The 25,349-nt window shown below is 38.5% G+C and overlaps 1 protein-coding gene across 1 annotated transcript in view; it reads right to left on the minus strand.

Annotated features, from left to right (window-relative positions):
• The window catches only part of RNF144B (ring finger protein 144B), a 100,573-nt gene that overhangs the window by 30,048 nt on the left and 45,176 nt on the right, over window positions 1–25,349 (minus strand). The window contains exons 2-5 of the mRNA XM_073678838.1: window positions 17,814–18,012; window positions 10,625–10,729; window positions 4,038–4,098; window positions 1,297–1,501 (exon numbers count right to left, since the gene is read on the minus strand). Of these exons, the coding sequence (XP_073534939.1) occupies window positions 1,297–1,501; window positions 4,038–4,098; window positions 10,625–10,729; window positions 17,814–17,978 (536 nt within the window). The 5' untranslated portion in view covers window positions 17,979–18,012. The remainder of the gene's footprint in view (window positions 1–1,296; window positions 1,502–4,037; window positions 4,099–10,624; window positions 10,730–17,813; window positions 18,013–25,349) is intronic.

Raw genomic sequence — 25,349 nt, forward strand, 5'->3', positions numbered from 1 at the left:
ATCTCAATTGATTAAGGTCAGGATTTTGACTAGGCCACTCCAAAGTCTTAATGTTGTTTTTCTAAAGCCATTTAGAGGTGGACTTGCAGCAGGACATTGATCGAAAACACACCAGCATTACGCAAGTGAGCTTCAGCTTGAGGTCACGAACAGATGGCCGGACATTCTCTTCAGGATTTTTTGGTAGACAGCAGAATTTATGGTTTCATTTACCACAGCAAATTTTCCAGGTCGTGAAGCAGCAAAAAAGCCCCAGACTAATCATACTACCACCACCATTTTTTACGGTTGGTATGATGTTCCTTTTCTGAAATGCTGCATTACTTCTACGCCAGATGTAATGGGACATAGACTTTTCAAAAAGTTCAACTTTTGTCTTGTCAGTCCACAGAGTATTCTTCCAAAAGTCTTACCAATCATCAAGATGTTTTCTGGCAAAACTGATGAGCCTTTATGTTCTTTTTTGCTCAACAGTGGTTTTTGCCTCAGAATTCTTCCATGCATGCCATTTTTGCCCAGTCTCATTCTTATAGTGGAGTCATGAACACTGACTTTAACTGAGGCAAGTGAGGCCTGCAGTTCTTTGAGGTTGTTGTGGTGTATTTTGTGCCCTCTTGAATAAGTAGTCGCTGCACTATTGGGGTAATTTTGGTCAACTAGCCACTCCTGGGAAGGTTCACCACTGTTCCATGTTTTTGCCATTTGTGGATAATGCCTCACTGTGGTTTGCTGGAGTCCCAAAGATTTTGAAGTGGCTTTATAACCTTTTCTAGACTGATAGATCTTGATTACTTTGTTTTTCATTTGTTTCTGAATTTCTTTGCATTGCAGCATGATTTCTAGATTTTGGGGATCTTTTGGCCTACTTCACTTTGTTATGCAGGTCCTATTTAAGCGATTTCTTGACGGGTGTGGCAGTAATCAGGCCTGTGTGTGGCTAAGGAAATTTAACTCCGCTTCCCAAAGATGTGATAAACAGTTAATTTCTGTTTTAAGGGGGGGGAACAATCACTTTTTCACACAGGACCCTGTAGGTTTGGATTTCTTTTCCCTTAATAAAGAACTTCATTTAAAAACTGTGTTTTGTGTTTACTTGCGTTATCTGTGTCTAATATTTAAATTTGTTCTGTGATCTAAAAACATTTAAGTGTGACAAGCATGCAAAAGAATAAAAAATCAGGAAGGCGGCAAACACTTTTTCACATCAATGTAAGCCAAAAAAGGCAAGCAATATAAATGGCAGAGAACAATCATTTTCAGTGACTTTTACAATAATTCCAAGTAAAATCAAGTTACCCTTTTTCAGGCTGTTCAGCAACTGGCTCCTTTTCTTGACAGACGTGTTCAGGGTGCCAGGTCCTTTTGCATGCAGAGCAAAATTTCACATAGCAAACATGACAGTCCACTGACATAGGCATACCAGAGTCACCCAGCTCAACTTGGCACACTGTTTGGCAGTCTGCAGTAGGGCACCATGTTCGGCAAGGGTCAAGGTGAACTTCTAAAATAACAATACCCAGAAAAGAAGCTTTTAGCATATACCATGTAAATATATTTTTCACCTATTCTGTCAGAGATTGACAACGGCATTTAAGGGGTTGACAGTAGCGATTGCAGCTCTGCTCTGAACACCATTACATGCATATGCTGGCTGTGTAGTACAGCCAGCATCTGCAGGGTATGATCTGGGCTCATCTCCTGATATCATCACTCTACACACCTGCACATCACATGTCAGGAAGAGGTTAAACAATAGGTAATTTTCTGATGAAGATACATTCCCTTGAATAATAGGAGGTGACTGAATTTAACCTATTAAAGCAGTGGTATTAGCCGAGGGAAAAACCTCAAACAGTCAGGAAGTCCCTCGTTTGATGACGTTTGTATAAACTCCACCAATTTTATAATTTGGCTCATAGGATTGTCCTGTCAAAATTGGGATTGTTGGCAAGTAGGGCTACTCCAAAAAAAAGGAGATGGGAGAATCCACTAGCTGACACAGACAGAAGAGGCAAGAGCAATATATGGGCCCTTTGCAGTCTCAAATAGCTCATCATAATGCAGAATTCCATCTGCTTTGGAGGTAGAAATGGGCTCCTTTAACTCTTAGTCCCTTGTGCAGTTGCACCAATGATATGTTCCCTCCTGGTAGAATCAATTTGCCTATATTTATTGTAAAATTTGCCCAAACAAGAATCGCATGTAATAGAAATTAACAGGTCAGTGCATTTTTACAATTAGTAGATTAGAAATATGAGGTTTGAAGTCTACTTTCTACAGAATATTGTCATTTTATCAGTCATGTACTAAGCTTTTCCAGTGCATTATTCAGCACAGAAGAGGGATACCGCTTCTTGTAAATTGAGTACATATACACAGAGAAAACAGCAGCCATACAGCGGGAAAACAGAAAGCGTAAAATAACTTTTGAGCTACATAATTTACCTCCCTTGTAACTCTTTGCTCTGGTGATTCTAGTGAAAGACCGACAAGAATAGCTAGCAGCTTACTCCTCTAGCTGTGCCATAATGCATAGGAAAATCACCTTATACTAGAAAGAATAGAACACCCAGCAGGTGTCATGACCACTGACCGGTATTCATACTTCAGTTCAGTATTCAAACATACAAAAAAACTCCACTCAAAGAGAACCTATAATGCAGATATAGGGTTAAACTGCTGGCAAATAGTGTTAGAAAGGTGCCCAGCCACTGTACTGAAAGTGTGTCTCCTGGGAGAAAATGAACTATATTCCTCCCAGGAGCCGTTAGCCGTGTGTCTCCATCGCAGGCCACTCCGGGGTCTCTCCACTGGGTCATGCGGTGATGATGGCCTGTATTTGGCTGTAGTGGTTAGGTGATTGCAATGGGTCGTCACCAGTAACACATCCATTGACATACCAGTTCAGTCACCTGACCACATACATCCCCCTAAATGATTGCATGTTTTATTCTTGGTGTAAAAAAGAAAAACAATTTTGTCATTTTTCACTGTGTATAAAATTGACCTGTTGTCTAGGGAAATGAGTGACACAAGAACCACATAGGATAATGTTGCCATCAAATTCTGTGTTCTAGGACTGCCTTTTACAGCGATCACTAAGACTAAGCATAGAATGGCTAGGAGAACAAAGGAGAGATTATTTTTAATCTTTAAAATTATGTCTGGACATGGTCTTGCTTTACCTACACAACAGGTAAATGGTACAGTGACCGTGCTTACCCCTCATTGCATACATGCCTCGTCTTGTGTAACACACAGTAGAATGCAGTATAGAGTTGAAGGAAATCTATAAGTAAGATCAACCCTCCCAAACCACATACATGGACATGCACCTTTGAAATCTAAATCCAAATGACACCTTTATATCCTCTATCGGTTGCTGCATTTCGAAGAAATTAGAATTTCATTAATATGCTAATAAACTAACTTCCAGAGCACTTTGAGCCTCAGCCTCCAGAGCTCGTTTCCCCACCCACACCAGCATCTTTACCTTGATTGATGGCTCGCTCTCTCTGTGATTTTAGGCTCCAGCAAAGGAATCAGACAGTGAGCCATTAATGAGGTTAAAGAAGTTGGTGGTGGGCAGAGATGCAACCTTGGCGAGGCAGACAGTCGGGAAATGCTCTATCACTCCCAGATCATTTCATGCCTCATTTTCATATGAATTAAAACGCTGATTTCTAGGGAAGGCAGCAAGAAATAGAAGATATAAAAGTGTGTTTGAATTATATTTCAAAGCTCTGCATTCCATATATGCAGTTTAGGAGGGATTGATCTTACGGACAGATTCTCATTTAAACATAGCTACTATGACATCCGCTCTGATGGAATACTGAAGGCCTACAGCCAATCAGCAGCCAACGATTGGCTGAACGGTCACGTGAACCGCCAACAATAGCAGCATTAACATCGCAAGAATGGTGCCGCTACAGGTGGGAAGTATTGATTGTTTTTATACCATATGTACCATTGAAGTGATTAAAGAAAATGTTGTCCAGCAGTAGAAAGCTCTTAAGACAATGAGAAGGACATACCTCGTTCAAGTTTTAACCGCTGATAGAAATGTAGCTGCTCACTGGATACCAAGCAAGCAATCTAGGAATGAAAGCAAAAAAAAAAAAAAATCCAGTATTTGTCTAATAAAAACAGAAGTGTCAACAGTTTCAAGGAGACGCACAGTTTAGCAGATTTACTTTGTAAAAATGATTGATCACAAGATATTGCCTGTCATGAGATTCACAACACAAAGTACAAATGGCAACAGAACCTAAAAACAGTTCTGTAGATCGCTGAAGGGCTTCTGCTGGCTACAATGCAGTTTCAATGTAATTTGTAACTCACAAAAAAAAAAAAAAAAAAAAAAAAAAATACAGATACAATGCAGCAGCAAAAACCCCAAACAAAAGAAGTAGCCCACGCAATCTTCAATTTAAGATAAGAATCTGGTAATCACATTGTAATTTTGCATTGTATAGTATTAGTTGATAGGAATTACCAGCCTTTCCTTTCAGTAGGTCCACTAATGGAACATTTTTCCAAAGCAAATTTACAGTAAAATCTGCATGCGAGTTTAGACATGGATTACCAGCAGCTTTCATTATTATTTGGAATTGAAATGAAAGATTCGAGCTACCCAGCCAGTCTTCACTTTTGCATTCTAGGTCCAGCATTCTGGACGTCTCCGGTATTTACAAGGACTTGCGACGTCACAAAAGCACTATGTGCCGCACATGACGACGTTGCGCAAGGCCTAATAAATTTTAGAGAAGTCCAGGATGCTGGCCATAGGAGTGAATATACCTTCTAATTGTCCCAGATGAAGCTGGACTGTCCTGAATTTGTGCGGACTTCACTTTAGACCATGTTTACACACAGCAATCAAATTCAGTTCGAAAAAAAAAAAAGTGTGCGCCTGAGACATCTGAAATCTCAGCTTTTGCTGGTGCTGTAAAACATGCTGCAAAAACAGTGTGTGTGAACATAACGGCAAAAAGCGTAAAGAGAAGAGACTACGCACACATGAAAAACTGACATTTAAATTATCTGCTGAAAACCTCTGTGCCTGTCATTTGTCATTACAGTGAAAGTTAGGCCACATTCAGTATTTGGTCAGTATTTTACATCAGTATGTGTAAGCCAAAATTAGGAGTGGGTGATAAATACAGAAGTGGTGACGTGTTTCTATTATACTTTTCCTCTGATTGTTCCATTCCTGATTTTGGCTTACAAATACTGATGTAAAATACTGACCAAATACTGAAGGTGTGTGCATGTAGCCTTACCCTGTAACTGGCGTTAATAGGAAAGTCTTATTTTTGCTTTAAACAGTTCGGTCCAGAAATATTTGGACATTGACAAATTTTGGCATTTTAGTCGTTTACCGTAACATATTCAAGATAACAGTTAGATCATAAATATGGGCTTAAAGTGTAGAATCTTTAATTTGAGGGTATTCACATCCTAATTGGAGTAAGGGTTTAAGAATTACAACTCTATTATGTAGCCTCTTTTTAAAACGGGACCAAAAGTAACTGGACAATTATTTCAAAAGCTTTTTAGTGGGCTGCATGGGCTATTCCCTCATACATCAATCAGCAGTTAAGCAGCTAAAATGTATAGAGCTGATTCCAGGTGTGGCATTTGCATTTGAAAGCTGTTGCTGTGAACCCATAACATACGGTCAAAGTAGCTTTCAATGGAAAAGAAACAGACCATCATTAGACTGAAAAAAATAAGAAATACATCAGAGAGATAGCAGAAATGTTAGGAGTGGCTAAATGTTTGGTTACATTCTCCCAAAAAAAAAAAAGAAAAAAAAAAAGAAGAAGGAGTGCCCTGATGAGCTTGGGAGCTCAAAAAGGCCTGGACGTCTACGGCAGACAACAGTGGTCGATGATCGCAGAATCTTTTCCATGGTAAAGAAAAACCTCCTTCACAACATCCACCCAAGTGAAGAACACTCTTCAGGAAGTAGGTGTTTCAGTATCTAAGTCCACCATAAAGAGAAGACTTCATGAGAGCAAATACAGAGGGTTCACCACAAGGTGAAACCATTAATAAGCCTTAAAAATAAAAAGGCCAAATTAGACTTTACCAAAAAACATCTAAATATCTTTAAATAGATAAAACCAAGATCAACCTGTACCAAAATGATGGGAAGAAGTATGGGGAAAGCTCAGAATAGCTCATGAACCAAAATATACCACATCCTCTGTAAAACATGGTGGAGGCAGTGTGATGGCGTGTTTATTGATATGACGCAACCCCATCGGGCATACATTTCACATGCTTAAGACAAAACTTAAGGCAGAAAGATGGTTGCAATTCCTAAACCTGTCACAGGATATTTCTGTTCAACCCCTTTAAACCCTTTCCGACATGTGCCGTACATGTCGGGCCTCTCCCTTTGGTGCAGGCTCTTCGGCAGAGCCCGCACCTTTCTGGGGATATGACAGCTGATCTGATCAGCTGTCATGTACATCCAACAGCCGCGGTGAAATTGCGATCCACCAGAGGCTGTTAACATGATAAATGCCGCTGTCAATCTCTGACATTGGCATTTAACATGGAAGCGGCGGAAGAACGTCAGAAGTCAAGCCCATCTGCGTCTGAGTCACATGACTGTGGGTCGCCGAAGGATTGGCATGACAACCCGAGGTCTGCAGGAGATATATATATATATATATATATATATATATATATATATATATATATATATATATATATATATATATATATATATATATATATATATATATATATATATATATATATATATATATATATATATATATATATATATATATATACATATATATACATATACACACACACACGTACAGACCAAAAGTTTAGACACACCTAGTCATTTAAAGCTTTTTCTGTATTTTCATGACTTTGAAAATTGTACATTCACACTGAAGGCATCAAAACTATGAATTAACACATGTGGAATTATATACTTAACAAAAAAGTGTGAAATAATGGAAAATATGTCTTATATTCTAGGTTCTTCAAAGTAGCCACCTTTTGCGTTGATGACTGCTTTGCACACTCTTGGCATTCTCTTGATGAGCTTCAAGAGGCAGTCACCGGAAATGGTCTTCCAACAATCTTGAAGGAGTTCCCAGAGATGCTTAGCACTTGTTGGCCCTTTTGCCTTCACTCTGCGGTCCAGCTCACCCCAAACCATCTCGATTGGGTTCAGGTCTGGTGTCTGTGGAGGCCAGGCCATCTGGCGTAGCACCCCATCACTCTCCTTCTTGGTCAAATAGCCCTTACACAGTCTGGAGGTGTGTTTGGGGTCATTGTCCTGTTGAAAAATAAATGATGGTCCAACTAAACGCAAACCGGATGGAATAGCATGCCGCTGCAAGATGCTGTGGTAGCTATGCTGGTTCAATATGCCTTCAATTTTGAATAAATCCCCAACAGTGTCACCAGCAAAGCACCCCCACACCATCACACCTCCTCCTCCATGCTTCATGGTGGGAACCAGGCATGTAGAGTCCATCCGTTCACCTTTTCTGCGTCACACAAAGACACGGTGGTTGGAACCAAAGATCTCAAATTAGGACTCATCAGACCAAACCACAGATTTCCACTGGTCTAATGTCCATTCCTTGTGTTCTTTAGCCCAAACAAGTCTCTTCTGCTTGGTGCCTGTCCTTAGCAGTGGTTTCCTAGCAGCTATTTTACCATGAAGGCCTGCTGCACAAAATCTCCTCTTAACAGTTGTTGTAGAGATGTGTCTGCTGCTAGAACTCTGTGTGGCATTGACCTGGTCTCTAATCTGAGCTGCTGTTAACCTGCACTTTCTGAGGCTGGTGACTCGGATAAACTTATCCTCAGAAGCAGAGGTGACTCTTGGTCTTCCTTTCCTGGGGCGGTCCTCATGTGAGCCAGTTTCTTTGTAGCGCTTGATGGTTTTTGCAACGGCACTTGGGGATACTTTCAAAGTTTTCCCAATTTTTTGGACTGACTGACCTTCATTTCTTAAAGTAATGATGGCCACTCGTTTTTCTTTACTTAGAATTTGTATAATGGCAAGAAAAAAGCAGCTAACAGTCTATTCAGTAGGACTGTCAGCTGAGTATCCACTAGACTTCTGCACAACACAACTGATGGTCCCAACCCCATTTATAAGGAAAGAAATCACAGTTATTAAACCTGACAGGGCACACCTGTGAAGTGAAAGCCATTTCCGGTGACTACCTCTTGAAGCTCATCAAGAGAATGTCAAGAGTGTGCAAAGCAGTCATCAAACCAAAAGGTGGCTACTTTGAAGAACCTAGAACATAAGACATATTTTCAGTTGTTTCACACTTTTTTGTTAAGTATATAATTCCACATGTGTTAATTCATAGTTTTGATGCCTTCAGTGTGAATGTACAATTTTCAAAGTCATGAAAATAGAGAAAAATCTTTAAATGAGAAGGTGTGTCCAAACTTTTGGTCTGTACTGTATACATATATACACACACACACATTTTTTTAAATCACCCCCCTTTTGCTGCATTTAAAATAAAGCAAAAAAATAAATTAATAAATATACTCTTATTTGGTATCGCCACGTTCAGAATTGCCTGATCTATAAATATAAAAAGAGTTAATCCGATCGATAAACTGCGTAATGAGAAAAAAAAATCAAAAAAGCCAGAATTACTTTTTTTTTTGTTGCCGCAACACTGCAATAAAATACAATACCGGCGATCAAAACATCATATCTACCCCAAAATGTTATCAATTAAAATGCCAGCTCGGCGCGGAAATTTTTTTTCACCACTTAAATAAAAAAGAACCTATACATATTTGGTATCCACGAACTTGTAATAACCTGGAGAATTATGACAGGTCAGTTTCAGCATTTAGCAAACATGGTTAAAAAAACAACAAAAAAACCCACAACTGTGGATTTGCACTTTTTTTCAATTTCACCGCACTTGGAATTTTTTTTTTTTTTACAGTTTTCCAGTGCATGATGTGGTAAAACCAATGGTGTCGTTCAAAAGTACAACAACAAAAAATAAGCCCTCACATGGCCATAGTGACTGAAAAAAAAACAAAACAAAAAAAAACTTATGGCTCTGGGAAGAAGGGGGGCAAAAACGGAAAATGGCCCGGGGGTGAAGGGGTTAATTAAACCTGAAAGTCTACACTTGAATTGCATATCAGTCGTTTCATTTTAAGTAAAAAATAGTGGCATGCAGAGCCCAAATCATGAAGATTCGGTCACTGTCCAAATATTTCTAGACCTAACTGTACAGCCATACTTTGGCATGGCTGTATGTAGTACAAGCGACAGACAATCACAGGTTCAAGTTCCCTAAGGGAACTACAAAATATAGTAAAAACAAAAGTTTTAAAAAACATGAAATAAAAAAAAATAATGTTATGGTTCTTGGAATATGGGGAAGAAAGAAACCAAAGGAGCAAAAATGGAAAACAGCCAAAAACAAACCCTCATGGCAAAATAAAAAAGGTTTAGCCCTTTGAACAAGGGGAAGAAAAAGATGAAAGTGCAAGAGTGAAAAATGTCTGGGTCCTTTACAGGTTAATCAAAAAACAGATGTAGCAATGTGTATTTGACAATCATAGGTGGATGCGCTGGGCTACGACAAGATTGGACTAGTTTATAAAACCTAATTAAGAGTCTTTGTTTTAATAATCACAATGGGAAGATGAAAGAGAAGGTTTAATGTTGCATTGTTTACATCAATGTGATTTTTTATACATTTTAGGCTTTGTTAACACTAGCGTCATAGCTTCTCTTTATGGTAAAATCCATGATGTCAACAGATCTTTGACCTTTAATGGGCTCAGTCAAGCCGTCCGTAATTTTGATGAGATGAGCATCACTGCTTGCTTCTCTAAACTTACCATCTGCAGTTATGGTAGCCCTAACAAACTGGTGACTAATGTGAACAGAGCCTTACCAGTGTATTTAAGAATTTAATTTAAAATGTAATAAGTTTGTACTAAATAATGTCCAAAACAAATTGCATTGCAGGTAATACAAGTAAGAACGTTGGCACACCAATGGAAAACACCGAGATAAAATAGATAACATTCAACCAACTATCTGACTGTTTGCCATGGGGAAAAAAAACACTTTTTCCCCCTATCTTTTCAAAAGATACAAATATATACTAGATGTAGAAAAATAGAATGAGGATCTGAGTGGCAAACAAGTTATCTGCATGGAAAACTGACTGTTATTGAGACTTTGCATATTTTTATCATCTTTTATTTACTAATGCCCGGCTCTCATGTCCCATTCTTATTGCCACAACAAAACACATAGTTCTGTTTGCACATATGATTGTGCAGAAGCATGCAAACTAGGAAGGAGCGGGTCACGCCAGCCTGAACACACAGGACACCGCAGTCATAAGGCTCAGCAGTAGCTGGTACTTTACCAGCTCATAGAAGATTAGGATATATTTCAGTGGATATAAAATAGCTGAAGGTAAACATTACTGCAGGCATAGAACTCCACTGTGACTTTCAGAGCAATAAGAGATTGATGGCAGGTATACATTACTGGTAAGGAAAACGCCTAAATAAGTCAGTAATAATTGGGGCTTTTATCTAAAAAAGGAAGCAGTTTAGATGTCTGTACCTCCGCTTCCTGAAGGAGACCCCGGTTTGAACACACCATGTCTGGGCATGTGATAGGAGAACCGAATCCTTCCCGAACTGCCAACTGCACATATTGTCTGAGGCACTAGAGGGGACAAAAAGCACTTCATCAATATAAGTGTAGGTACATTCTGATTACCCAACAGTACCATGTGCACATATTTGTGTGCAAAAATATTCTATTCCCGATTGTCTGATCTGCTTCAAAATGGTTAAAACAAAATTAAAGGGAATCTATCAGCAGGTTTATGCCATGTAATCTCAGAGCAGCATTAGTTAGGGGCATTGACCTCGGATTCCAGTGATGTGTCCATTACTGGGCTGCTTGTTGTAGTATCAATAAAATAAGTATTTTTTAAATCAGCAGACTCATGCCATGTTGTCCTCCTGCTCGGTCATTGACAGATTGAGAGCTTTCTGTGTACCCTGTACAATGGCAGAAAGATGGCAATCTGGGGTATTGGCAGGGTTATACTGAGCTCAGCATTCAGAGAACTGCTAGACCTGCAGCAGAGAAAGCTGTGATTTTTTCAAAACTACAGCAAGCAGCCCAGCAAGGCCTACATAACTGGAATCAGGGTCTCTGGCCCTACATCACGATGCTCTCAGATTACATAGCAAAAACCTGGTGACAGATTCCCTTTCAAATGAAAAAAAAAAAAAATCAGACTGTAGATAGGGTATAAGTCAATGATCACTGGGGATCAGACCTCTGGGACATCCAGCAATTCCTAATGGGGTACTGGATCTGGTGTACATGTTCAACCTCTGCTCCATGTAATATCTATTGGAATGCTAGAGAAAGCTGCTGCACGCCGACTTATCTGGCAGTCAAGCTTGTGCACCTCTGCTATATTCAAGACAGGCTTTCCAGAGCCCGATTCTCTGGATTGCTGGGGGTCCACTGTTCTGACTCCCACAGATCAGTAAGTTATCACTAGTCTTCTAGATAGGGAATTATTTAGTATTTTGAGTAACTCTTTAAATTATTGACAATGTATCTAAATAGCTCCATTTTGCAAGTTGCAGAGTTTTCTTACAATAATAGCCGATACCTTATGGATTCTGAAACTAGACCTGAAAGGAATTACCCGGGACAGGTTTATTTCCATAACAGCAGGTTTTACTCTTGAAAAAAAATGCTAGAATAATGCAATGTGTGAACAAACACGTTCAAAAGTTATTTTGACTTCTGGGTCCATGAAGGAGTTGAATTCTCTATTTAAAGAATCCATGATTACAGAGCAAGAACATTTATCAAGAATGGAACATAAAATATGTAGATATAAATATTACAATGGTTTTCTACAGTTGTGACTATAGAGAAACTGTATACTGATGTATTGTATGGGGTAAACAGTGGTAGTATACTATAATACTCAAGAGATCTCATGATGATGCTCTTAGTGTGGATAGTTAACTATAGTTGCCAAAAAAAAAAAAAAATTGCAGTGGGCATTAAATAATCTGGCATAACACAAATGTCTTTTCTTCTGATAAAGCTGCTACTAGCAGCGATATGCATGGGGTCTACACCTATGGCACTATAACCTTGCCCCTTGATGTTCATTTTTTTATTCTCTCCCAAAGGTTTTGGACATCACATTTTGAATTTTGTATATTTTCCTAACATATATTTTTTTTACTTGACATTTGATAGTTTCTTATTTTTGCATTCATTTTTACTATAGGTTTAGGCTTACCAGTATTACAATTGCTATATGATATTGATCTGATCTATGGATACATTCTACCCTGTATATTATACTTGATTGTATTGGCATTACATCTTATACTTCACCCACAGTTTCTATTTTATTATGTTCATATCCCAACCTCACTGTATGCACTCTCTCAGACATTCTATCCTATATTATACGGACATGTCTTTCACAATTTGATTATCAGAAACTGGTTTACAAGTGTATATCATAATTCTTGCATCTGAGCATACTTATATTTATCTTATGCCGTGGTGGATAGATTTTTTCTCTCTAGTTTTTGTATTTAATTGTTGTCCAGTATTTTGTACATGTTATATTTACAATAAATATTTAATATCTCCATATAGGCGTACACACGGTTATGAGTATTGTGTTTTTTTGTGTTTCTTTAATTACTGCCAACATCTGTGTAGCACCCTAAATTTTACACGGCGGTGCATCCTCTCCTTTAGCCTTATTCATATAATGGGCATTAAAATAGTCGATGATGACTAGATTAGGCTCTGTCTTTATACTGTATGTCACATTTATGTGTTAGTCCGCAGATGTTTGGCTATAAAAAAACAAGTGCACAATTATCCAAATGTATACTTTAATGTACCCATAGGAATATATAGGTCAAATGTATAGCAGAAAGTTTACCTTTTGCATAAATTAGGCTATATACAAGCAGCTATGCAGTGGTGATGGCTTTGCGTACCACATTAGATACAGTATGTGCATAAACATTTATATTCTACAGTACTGGTGGCCATGTGCTTGGATGTCTATATATTATCATCACATTTTTATCTACACTCTACACTCTACACTCTACACTCTACACTCTACACTCTACACTCTACACTCTACACTCTACACTCTACACTCTACACTCTACACTCTACACTCTACACTCTACACTCTACACTCTACACTCTACACTCTACACTCTACACTCTACACATCAGTTTTAGGGCTTGTGCAGACAGCCGTATTTTCAGTCCGAGTGCAATCCGACAAAACATTGGGTCGCACTTAGACCAATGCTATTCTATGGAGTCGTGCACATATCCGATTTCAGAACGTACTCGGCCATGCAAGCCAATGAGTGCGTGCAAACATTGGACTGCACTTGGATGTCATCTGGGTGCAGCTAGAGAAAAAAAAAATTCCCCATCTTCACCATTCTATCTTGTCGTACGAGAGAATCTGAGAACACTGATCACACTCTTATCAAACTTCGATCAGAGTTTGATTTGCATAATCGGCCCGATTCTCTCGGACAAGAGAATCTACAGTTGTCTGCACCCAGCCGTCATCATTATGGATTAGGTTTCCCTTCTTTCAGTATGTGGCATTACGCTCCTGCATTCGTTTGTATGGATCTTGGCATATGTGATCATTACACTAAACATTTACAAAATAGCAGAAGAATTTGAAATGGTACATAGCATGAGACTATAAGGAATGATAAAGAGAGAAAATAATAATAATAATTCCGCAATTTTTTTACATTTAGTATGCGGCAAAAATGACCTGGCGACATTATTCTCAAGTTCAGTACGATTGCAGCGATACCAAACTTTTAAAAGTTAATATTTTTTGGTTGTGTCGCCATTTTCTGCGACCAGTAACGGTTATATTTCTGTCAATAGAGCTGTGTGAAGGCTTGTTTTTGCACACTGTGCTACAGTTTTTATTTTTATTAATACCATTTTAGGGTACACACCATGTTTCAATCGCTTTTTCTTGAATTTTTTTTGAGGTGCTTGAGGGGGGAGGGGAGCAGCGACCAATCAAAAAAAAAAAAAAAAAGGCAATTCTGGGAGGTTCAATTTTTTTGTTTTCATTTTGGTGTTTACCGTACTGTTTAAACAATTTTATATTTTGAAATATCATGCTTTTACAGATATATATATAAAAAAAAAACATATTTGGTGTTGTCAATTTATTTATTTTTGAACAAGGAAAAGGGGGATGAGATGTAGCAATTTGAAATTTTAGATTTTAAAAGATTTTTTACATTTTTTTCCTTTTCGTTAGTCCCTGTGATCTGTATTGCAGTAGAGTATAACTGATGTTCTCCTGTGAAGCCCAGCCTAGGCCCACGGCTGACATGGTGACCCACTGGCGCCCTGCAATTGTGCAGCGGGGAATGTGGGAGGTGCAGGGGGAAGGGAGGAGGCGCTTTCTAATCACTGCTCTTACAGGCATATGCTCACTGATTAATACAGTACACTACGCTCCAGAGGTTAGTGGAGTAGGAAAATCTGTAATAATTACAAATATGTAAAGTTTAGACACGCCTATTAATGCAATGGTTTTCCTTGTTATTGGAATGTGAACACTGTATACTCAAACAGATGGCAGCAAAACCTCGAAGGAACACATAGAAACGAGGTGTAAAAAAAACAACAACAACACACACACACACACACACACACACACACACACACACGTGAAACAAACCAGACAGCCATACCTTAGATTCACAAACTATTCATGGTCTCAAGCAGCTTCAACAGATGGTCACCTATAATAGCTTTCCAACAGTCTTGAAAGATTTCCCAGAGGTACTGAGCACTTGTTGGCTGGTTTGCCTTCAATCTGCGGTACTAACTCTTCCGATACTATCTCAATTGGATTGAGGTTAGGTTATTGTGTAGACCATGTCATCTGAGGCAGCACTTTACTTTCTTAGTCACATAGCACTTACATAGCCTGGAGTTGTGTTTTGGGTCATTGTCCTGTAGCAACACAAATGATGGCCCTACTAAGTGCAAAACAAATGGGATGGCTTGTTATTGCAGAATGCTGTGGTAGCCATGCTCAGTAAGTGAGCTGTGAATTTGACATAAATTACCTACAATATCATCAAAAAAAGCACCTTCACATCATTACACTTCCCCCTCAATGCTTCACAGTGGGCATCAAAAATCTAAAAATTTTGATTGATCAAACCAAAACACAGAATTCCACTAATTTAATCTCCCAGTCCTTGGGTTATTTAGTCCAAGTCTTCTCTTCTTGTTTGCGGTCCTCAATAGTTGCTTCTTTGCAGCAATTCGACCAGAAAGGACTGCTTCTCGTAGTCTGCTCTAGAAGGTTGATGTTGAGATGTGTCGGTTACTTGATGTCTCTGCATCATTTATCAGGGCTATTAACTGAGGTACTATAAATTTGCAGTTTCTGCGGCTGGTAACTATGATGAACTTATCCTCCTCTGCAGACAGAATTCTTGGTCTTCCTTTCCTGGGGCAGTTTGTATGAGAGCCAGTTTCATCTTAGCAATCAATGGTTTTCATGACTGGAAAATGGCTAGAATCTTTAAGGTATCCTCAAGTGCAGATTAACGAACATTCATGTCTTAAACTAATAATGGATTGTCATTTCACGAGGCATATCTGTTCATCAGAAGCTATTTCAAGTGACTACCTGATGAAGCTGGTTGAGAGAATGCCAAGGGCATGTCACCAGAGTAAAAATGGTATACTCTGAGAAATCTAAGATTAAACAAATATTCTGGTATGTTTCACAACTATTTCTTTAATCCTTGTTTCCACATTTGACTCTTCTCGTTTTTGCTGCCTTCAGTCTGAATCTACAATGTGCACATTCCAATAAGAACAAAGAATACCATTCTATGAACAGGTATGTCCAAACTTTTGACTGCTATTGCATATATTAGTAAGTGCCACAGCACATTAGTTAAAATAAAGATAAAAGCGGCCTACCCCTCTAAGGAGTTAAAGGCTTGGAAAGGGTCAAAACACATTCTGGTAAAATATTAAAATGTAACCAACTCTCCTGGACTACTGAATGCCAAAAATTAAGTTCTGTTTAAAGGGGTTGTCCAGTGCTTTTAAAAAAATGCCAGTGTGTTTTAATGATAAATACAACCTTTTTTCTAATTACCTTGCGCTGCTGATACTGCCTGTGAGCGGCGCTATTGGTGGCCGCTCACAGGCAGCACGTGACCTCACGACAAGTGAGGCGTGACTCAGCGCTGGGGTCCCTGCGGTGGGTGCTGGGTTGTGGGCTGCAGCCGGGGGTCACGTGCTGCCTGTGCGCGGCCAGTGATGGCGCCGCTCACAGGCAGAAACAGCAGCGCAAGGTAATTAGAAAGAAGGTTGTATTTATCATTAAAACACACTGGCATTTTTTTTAAAAGTACCGGACAACCCCTTTAAGTATTACGTAAGTGAGGCTTTATGTGCTTCGATAAAAGGTCTGATAGGTCTCTCCCTATACTTTTTTCCCTATGTCCCTGTCAGTCTAGGGGCAATGGGGCATGGAGAAGCCAATGGGGACCTGCCTCAAACTAGTAATCCAAAAGACATAGTCCCCAGGTGGCTTCTCAAAGTATGTTTTTCCTGCAGATTTTCCAGTTCTCTGAATGTTAAAGTCTGTATAATCCTGCCCACAGCTTTCTATGTACACGGTACATTGGCTGTTTTCTGCCCATCAGTGCTGGTGGGTGAGGTTATACAGAGCCCATGAATATGGAGGACTACATGGCAATAGGTTTACTAGTCCTTAATTGATCATATCCTGCTGATTAAACAGGGATTTTATGAAATCTTCAGTAAGCAGCCCAAAAAGTGACTTTGCTGGACTCAGGGTCTCTGTCTCTACATTATACTGTTCATGTATTAGGTATCAAAAACCTAGCGACAGATTCCCTTTAAGATGGTCTCCAAATATCTTTAATTATTGCTCAATGTTATGCATAGCAATTATTGTGAAACAAACCTGTATATATATCATTCCAATATGGAGCCATTTTTAGAATTACTAAATATGGCATTCTCCGATCTTTTGGATTTCCTCATAGTAAAATACCATTCTACGGTTTTCTATGCAAGTCTTACATATATCAAACATATTACACAAACACGCATCAGCTATAACAGTAAACCACTGATGGGCATGTAACTTATTTAATTTCTGAAGCCTCCCAACCCCCAAAGCAGAAGTTGTGGGTGGTTAATTTCCTGGGAATGAAGTTACTATGTTCTGTTTTATCTCACTAACATGAGATGTACATGAAAAAATTATATACCTACCCAGGCGAAAATAAACCTGTATAGTCTAGTGCTGCTCTGCTAAAATGTTGAATAAGTATGTAATTTTGCATTTTTTGTGCAGTTTGTCAGGATGCTATAAAACACTGAAATAACACATGCATAAAAGGACTATTCATTCGGCCCACATGTTAGACATGCTAGCCTAAATAGACTTTATTCATAAACTGAAAATTATATGGAGTATGCACAGTATTTTGTGCTTTTACTGAACACTTTCAAATTCAGGATCTAGCGCCCTGCTAAGGGCAGTGGAAAGTCTGATGAAGAAAAAAATATCTGGAAATTTGATTTGGTGGAAAGTGGTGGATTTTATTTCTATTATCAAACTTTCAACCCTACAATATTATTTACCATCAATTATAAAGAAACTTCTTACCTTTGTGCAGAAGATACAGCTGCATTCATGAAGGGTGGTCATCATATCAAGGGGATGTTCACATAGACACAGCTTGCACATAACCAGAGGTTCCAGAGCCAATTCTCCAGGAGACAAATTGCCACTCATCATGGCATGATGACAGATTTTACCAGCAGAAGCCATGATTTTACTAAACCGGCATCTTTACCACTCTGTACTGAAATAAAGATAAAATAAAAAAATGTCACAGGGGCCCCATATACAATAGATACCGGTTAGTCAAACGATGGTTCGAAAAGCAGCTAGCTCTCCCAAATCCTCCATACACAAGAGCGCTCGCCCTGCCGTGCACTGTTGTGTTCTCTACAAGAGACGCTGCCAAATTCTTCTTGGGGCAGGATATCTTGCAGAGACCAAAAATCATCATCTGCAGTGCAAATTAGGACATGCTGGAATCTTATCCCCGACCAAATTTGTTGGGGGAAGAGTCGAGAGGCCCGCATACACACGAGACTGTCTGCCAAGGCCACCGATACTGCGAAGTTCAGATGACGTTAGTCTAATGTGCATGGGGGCTTACACAATGCACAGCAGTGTCATGGAAGTCATTTTGCAATTGTCACGCAACCAACTCTATCTAATTGGTGGGAAACAGCTCATTTACCAGAGTCTGCCCAAAGATCCAAAGAAAGTCTGTAGAAGTCAATGATCAAACCAATTAATCGATTTACCACTCCAGGTATTAAAATGATTACATTACTATAAGCGAGAGTGATATAGTTACTCCCCTCTCCTCATTCCAGCACTGCACCTCCACAACAATTTGATGTGCCCAGGTGTTACTTTTGTAATAGGGCACTTGGCCTTTATGTCACCAACCCAAGTATCTAATTATGTAACAGAGTATCAGATTCTGCTGCTGGATCATGCCTGTATCTATTCTATAGCATGCTTGTGTTTGTCTCTACTCATGCCTCTTGGATTTGATAATTTTTGTTTGCTTCTCTACTTTGACTTCTGGCCTGGATTCAGGAGTCTACATCCTTTAAGACTTCTGGATTTGTTGTTCTTGACTGGTCTTCTGGCTATCAGGGCTGTGGAGTCGGTACGCCAAACCTCCGACTCCTCAATTTCCATGACTCCGACTCCCTCATACATGGCTCATGTTTAAGTGATAAATTTACTGTAGCACAGATTCATCTCAGCTAAAAGTCTAGACCCTTAGATCAGGAATAGGACAGACATTTATAGTAGATTTCATAACTTTCCCAAATTCTTATGAAAAATATTCCCCACAAACTGCATTGAACTACTGTACCCAATTTATTAATAATAATCTTTATTTTTATATAGCGCTAACATTATCGTCGCTGTCCCCATCGGGGCTCACAATCTAGATTCCCTATCAGTATGTCTTTGGAGTGTCGGAGGAAACCGGAGAACCCGGAGGAAACCCACGCAAAAACAGGGAGAACATACAAACTCCTTGCAGATGTTGTCCTTGGTGGGATTTGAACCCAGGACCCCAGCGCTGCAAGGCTGCAGTGCTAACCACTGGGCCACCTTATATATTTTAGGAATTGGAGTCGGTCCATTTTATACAGAGTCCACCAAAATGGACACAGACTCCAACTTCACGACTCAGACTCCACAGCCCTGCTGGCTATGACTCCGCTTTGACTACTCAGAGTTAAACATTTGTGCCACATTCTACTAATCTAGGACTACTTCGAAAACCATCCAAAACTTACTTGCCAGAGCGCGTAATAAAGAATGGGAAAGTCCCTAAAGGCTCCTTACACATTAGGCTAATGTTAGCCGGACCCACTGATATCGACAGTTAAGGCTGACTGTCAAATATGTATGGGGGTGCCAACTGACTGATTGTAGGTAGATGTCATATGTGCATATTAGATTTCAGACTGCCAATAGCATTGTTCTTTAGGAGATAAGCCGCCGGCAGACGTGTCAACTGCTAGCCTTCTCACAGAACACAGGAGCATGTGGTCAAACGAGCGCTCCTCAGTATAGGAAAGTCGGTTAAGAAAGCCGCCAGCCAAAGATCTGCCGAAGCATAGTTTGGCCAACAGCCATCCAATCCAGCTTTAGACCTTGTCCCAGACAAATTGCAATGCCAAGGTTCCACTTTTCAAGACCCTTGTACTGGACTGACATTGTCACAGTTATGGGTTAACTAATTACAGCAGTGTAAGACCAAGGAATGTACATTTTCTATAATCAGTGCTTACATATTCTCAGGACTCAATTACATCTCTAAAATGAATTCTTACTTTGAAGTCAGATCTTAAAAACCAAATACCAAAATGGATGGTATTAACTCAGTTAACAAAATGACTATCACTTAGTATATTGATGTGTAGTTGACACAGGATGAAGCATTTAAGAAAAAGCTATTTTATTTGTCCATAAAAAATACACATGGCCTATATTAGGAGATAGACACTGATTTAGAGAGCAAATACTTTGTAGCTTATTACCATATTAAGAACAACATACAATTTTTAACCTTTTCAGGCTTAGGCTCATGAAAAAAGCTCCAAAACAGATCATAAGAACACATACTGTAGCTAATAAACACATTATAAGTGAACACAGATACTTCAATATCTACAAAAAATAAAAGTCATGAAACATGGGTGTATAAATAGAAAATCATGCAACACACAGACTTTTCAGTAACTATTCTGAAATCTATAACCACATGCTACTACAACCCCTGGCAAAAATTATGGAATCACCGGGCTCGGAGGATGTTCATTCAGTTATTTAAGGTTGTTGAAAAAACAGCAGATCACAGACATGGCACAAACCTAGTGTCATTTCAAATGGTTTTGAATTGGTTATGGATTCCATAATTTTTTCCCTTGGCTTGGTCTGAAAAAAAAATTACCCTTACTCAGTACCACATTTTTTATCTTGATTTCTTTTAGTGTTTCTTAAAGCCCTAAAGTTGCCATTTGAAATGACTTTAGTTTTGTGCCATGTCTGTGATCTGCTTTTTTTCAACAACATTAAACAACTGAATGAACATCCTCCGAGCCCGGTGATTGCATAATTTTTGCCAGGGGTTGTATTATGTAATAGCTGAGTGGAGCTTAAGGGTATCTTCACACTCCAACTTTTTCCGATGTTCCTAAACGACTAGGCTCAAAACAAAAAAAATAAATAAAATGGAGGAAAAGGCACTAACAAAATGATCAAAAGAACAATCCTACCAATTTGTACGGGAAAACAATTTGCTGTTATTCCTGTGGTATCCTACACCCTCTTTTCTGCACAAACTTATTTAAAAAGTACCGGATAGAGGTTGTCGGTGTGTGGAGATGGGGGCAGACAATTGATATTTTTTTGGTCCTGCTTTCTAATCCGTAATTTCTGGAGATAAGTTAAGGATTTTTTCTCTCAAATATTACATATAAAAGATATCACTGAACCCAATGCATTACTTAATGTCCTACACTTCCCAATGGGAAAAAAAAGCCAGCCTGCGAATCTACTTCTTAACGGCTGTCAAATGCTCAATTTTAAAACAATGGAAAATAACCCAACCACCATCAACCCAATTCACGAATCAAGGATGTTAGAAACATGGACTATCTGACAGCTGTACTCCAAGATAAAAGTAGGTACCTTTAATGGATACTTTGACTTTATGGGACAACTACTGGACGGAACATGATCTGACAGCAAACCATTGCCAATATTCTTCAGCTTTAAGCTGCCTCAGTTCATTACTGAATACAGTTTACTAATTGGTTCTCTATTCCCCAATCCTTTTTCTATTTGTGTGCATCTAGTCATGTCCTAGTTTAAAGTTATGGCTATTACAGTCCCTTGATTGTATCTTTTTTAAAAATCGCATTTAGTTACATGGTTTATGAGCCAAGTTTGCACTTAGAGGAAATGTTATTTTTATCAGAGATAACGGCCTTCATATAGTAATGTTACTTATTGTTAAAAAATATCAAAAAACAGTTAAAAATAAAAAATAAAAGTTTTGATTGCCAGAAAGACACAATGTGAACATACCTTAACAGTAGTTCCATATTTCATAGAAAATAAGAATGAGCAACTAAGTGAACCTTATATTTGGTTTGTGGTTTGTTCTTGCATACATTATGATCACAAGATAATTTAAAGAAACCGGTTCATTCGATGAAGTCATCATCTTATTTAGGCGTGATCTACTTTCTGGGACATTTCCACATTCCATCAAAAAATACTTTCAGAATCAATCATCTGACAATTGACGGATGGGTTTGTTTATGGATTTCATGTAGACTTAAAACCATAAGCCGCTTTACATAATGGTTTAAGCATAACACACCTACATCATTTCTCACTGATCTTTTCCAGAGGCGCGATTTGAAAAGCGGGTGAGGATAACAAAATTACCTCACTATAGTTTTGGTGTTTCAAAATCAATCATGTAAGCCTTTCTTCAGTCTTATATCATACAGCATAACAGTCTATGGTTAAAAGTTCAATAATCTCAATTACTACATGCTTTACTGGTCTATACATGTAAATATTCATGACCGTGAATTTAATGTATCCAAATTTTAATTACTGCTCTGTTCTATAGTTCCAAATCTCCTGCATAGTGATGTAGACTTTGCTGGATCACAGTACACTCTTGTGTGTGTGTGTGTGTGTGTGTGTGTGTGTGTTGCTATGAACATATACAGTGAAACAGGTTTTCAAGGACTATAATGTATGCAGTCGATTTAAAGTTTTTGTTAAGGAATAAAAGCTCTGATCAAAATATGAAAATAAATAATTAATGCAGGTTGAGATTTACTACAATTACATGTGCTTCTCACAAAATTAGAATATCAAAGCTTATTTATTTCAGTTCTTCCACAATCCGTGATGGTTTGGGGAGCCATGTCATCTTCTGGTGTAGGTCCACTGTGTTTCATCAAGACCAAAGTCAGCGCAGCCGTGTAACAGGAAATTTTAGAGCACTTCATGCTTCCCTCTGCTGACAAGCTTTTTGGAGATGGAAATTTCATTCTCCAGCAGGACTTGGCACCTGTCCACACTGCCTAAAGTACCAATACCTGGTTTAAAAACAACAGTATCACTGTGCTTGATTGGCCGGCAAACTCGCCTGACTTCGACACTGGTATTGTCAAGAAGGTGATAAGAGACACCAGACCCAACAGTGCAGACGAGCTGAAGGCTGCTATCAAAGCAACCTGGGCTTCCATAACACCTCAGCAGTGCCACAGGCTGATCACCTCCATGCCACGCCGCATTGATGCAGTAATTTATGCAAAAAGAGCCACGACCAAGTATTAAGTGCATTTACTGAACATACATTTCAGTAGGCCAACATTTCAGATTTTAGAAACATTTTTCAAGCTGTTATAAAGTATTCTAATTTACTGAGATAATGACTTTTGTGTTTTCATTGGCTGTAAGCCATAATCAGCAACATTACAATAAATAAACACTTGAAATAGATCACTCTGTAATGACTATATAATATGACTTTCACTTTTTGTATTGAAGAACTGAAATAAATTAACTTTTTGATGATATTCTAATTTAGTGAGAAGAACCTGTAATTGAATACTAAAATATGTATATATTTACTATTTAGTAACTTATTTTTTAATAAACCTGATCAAAGGGGTTCAATCATTAAATTTGGATAAGTGCCAGATGGCCCAATGTTGAATAAATGATACAACATAAGTATACATTGGAATACATTGGAGCCTCCTGTCAGAATTATAGGTTTGGGAATGTTCCAAACAGATATGCCTGATGAAAAGCTTAGACGTGACAAGAACACAGCTTTACCCCTTTTGAATAACTGGATAAAATCAGTCCCTCTTGCACTTTTAATTAAATATGTGAGAATGGAGTAAATGCACATAGGTCTGGCCTCGCTCCAGTTTACCAAAATTAAGTATTACAGGTTCATAGAGTCATGAGCAGCTTACTGTAATAAATCTTAAAATCAGCCTTAGAAAAAAAAAAAAGGCGGATATCCTAAAATGAAATAATCCAAACTCTGTTAAACAAAATATACTATACTCAAGAATAAAAAAAACAGAGGTGGATCTTCATTAGACAGAGCAGAAAGCCAGCGCTGTCATCGATTCTGTAAGACCATGTATTTCATGGCTGGTTATTTCTGAATTGACACCATGCAATACCTGCATGCATTATAGACAGAGGCTTTATTACGCAGGCCCATCAGAATCAGCTAGCATTGGAAGATGGGTCAGCTGGGGAAACCTCTAAACAGAGCTACAACGGATTCCCAGTGCTTATTCTAACCTGTAAAGAAAGTTAAGAAAAGCCCCTTTAATGTATGAAAGTGAAGTCATTTTCAGAGCAGAGACACTAATATGTAATGACCAAAACAGACGTATTTTACTGCACATAGGAAATTAATGCGCCAACATACAACATTCTCACTGCATAATGGGAAACTGCTGTTTGTCTACATAGCAATGTTTTGTCAGAGAAGTAAATCAGCACATCTCTTTTTATTAAAAATGTCTTTGTTTTTTTAAATATTATGTTCATTTCTACCTATAAAAAGAAAAAAAAAATCAAAGTAAGATCCCAGATCCCAGCTCACATTTCACAATGAAACATTTTCCCCACACACCTATATATGCAAAACCCACTGAGGCTATCTTGCTATAATGAGTATTTGGTGAGCTTTTAACCCCTTAAGACCCGAGGGTGGTTTGCACGTTAATGACCAGGCCAATTTTTACAATTCTGACCACTGTCACTTTATGAGGTAATTACTCTGGAACGCTTCAACGGATCCCACTGATTCTGAGATTGTTCTTTCGTGACATATTGTACTTTATGATTGTGGTAAAATTTCTTCGATATCACTTGCGTTTATTTGTGAAAAAAAAATGGAAATTTGGCGAAAATTTAGAAAATTTTGCAATTTTCAAAATTTTAATTTTTATGCCCTTAAATCAGAGAGATATGGCACACAAAAGAGTTAATAAATAACATTTTTGTCTACTTTACATCAGCACAATTTTGGAACCAAAATTTTTTTTTGTTAGGGAGCTATAAGGGTTAAAAGTTGACCAGCGATTTCTCATTTTTCAAACAAAATTTACAAAACCATTTTTTTTAGGGACCACATCATATTTGAAGTCACTTTGAGAGGTCTTTATGACAGAAAATACCCAAAAGTGACACCATTCTAAAAACTGCACCCCTCAAGGTGCTCAAAACCACATTCAAGAACTTTATTAACCCTTGAGGTGCTGCACAGGAATTTTTTGAATGTGGAAGAAAAAAATGAACATTTAACTTTTTTCACAAAAATGTTACTTTAGACCCAATTTTTTTATTTTCACAGGGGTAACAAGAAAAAATGGACCCCAAAATTTGTTGTGCAATTTCCCCTGGGCACGCAGATACCCAATATGTGGGGAAAAAACACTGTTTGGGCGCACGGCAGGGCTCGGAAGGGAAGGAGCGCCATTTGACTTTTTGATTGTAAAATTTGCTTGAATAATTAGCGGACACCATGTTGTG

This window comes from Phyllobates terribilis, unplaced genomic scaffold, assembly GCF_046119375.1.
Source record: "Phyllobates terribilis strain yellow unplaced genomic scaffold, ASM4611937v1 Scaffold_4__5_contigs__length_816908805, whole genome shotgun sequence".
Classification (NCBI taxonomy): domain Eukaryota; kingdom Metazoa; phylum Chordata; class Amphibia; order Anura; family Dendrobatidae; genus Phyllobates; species Phyllobates terribilis.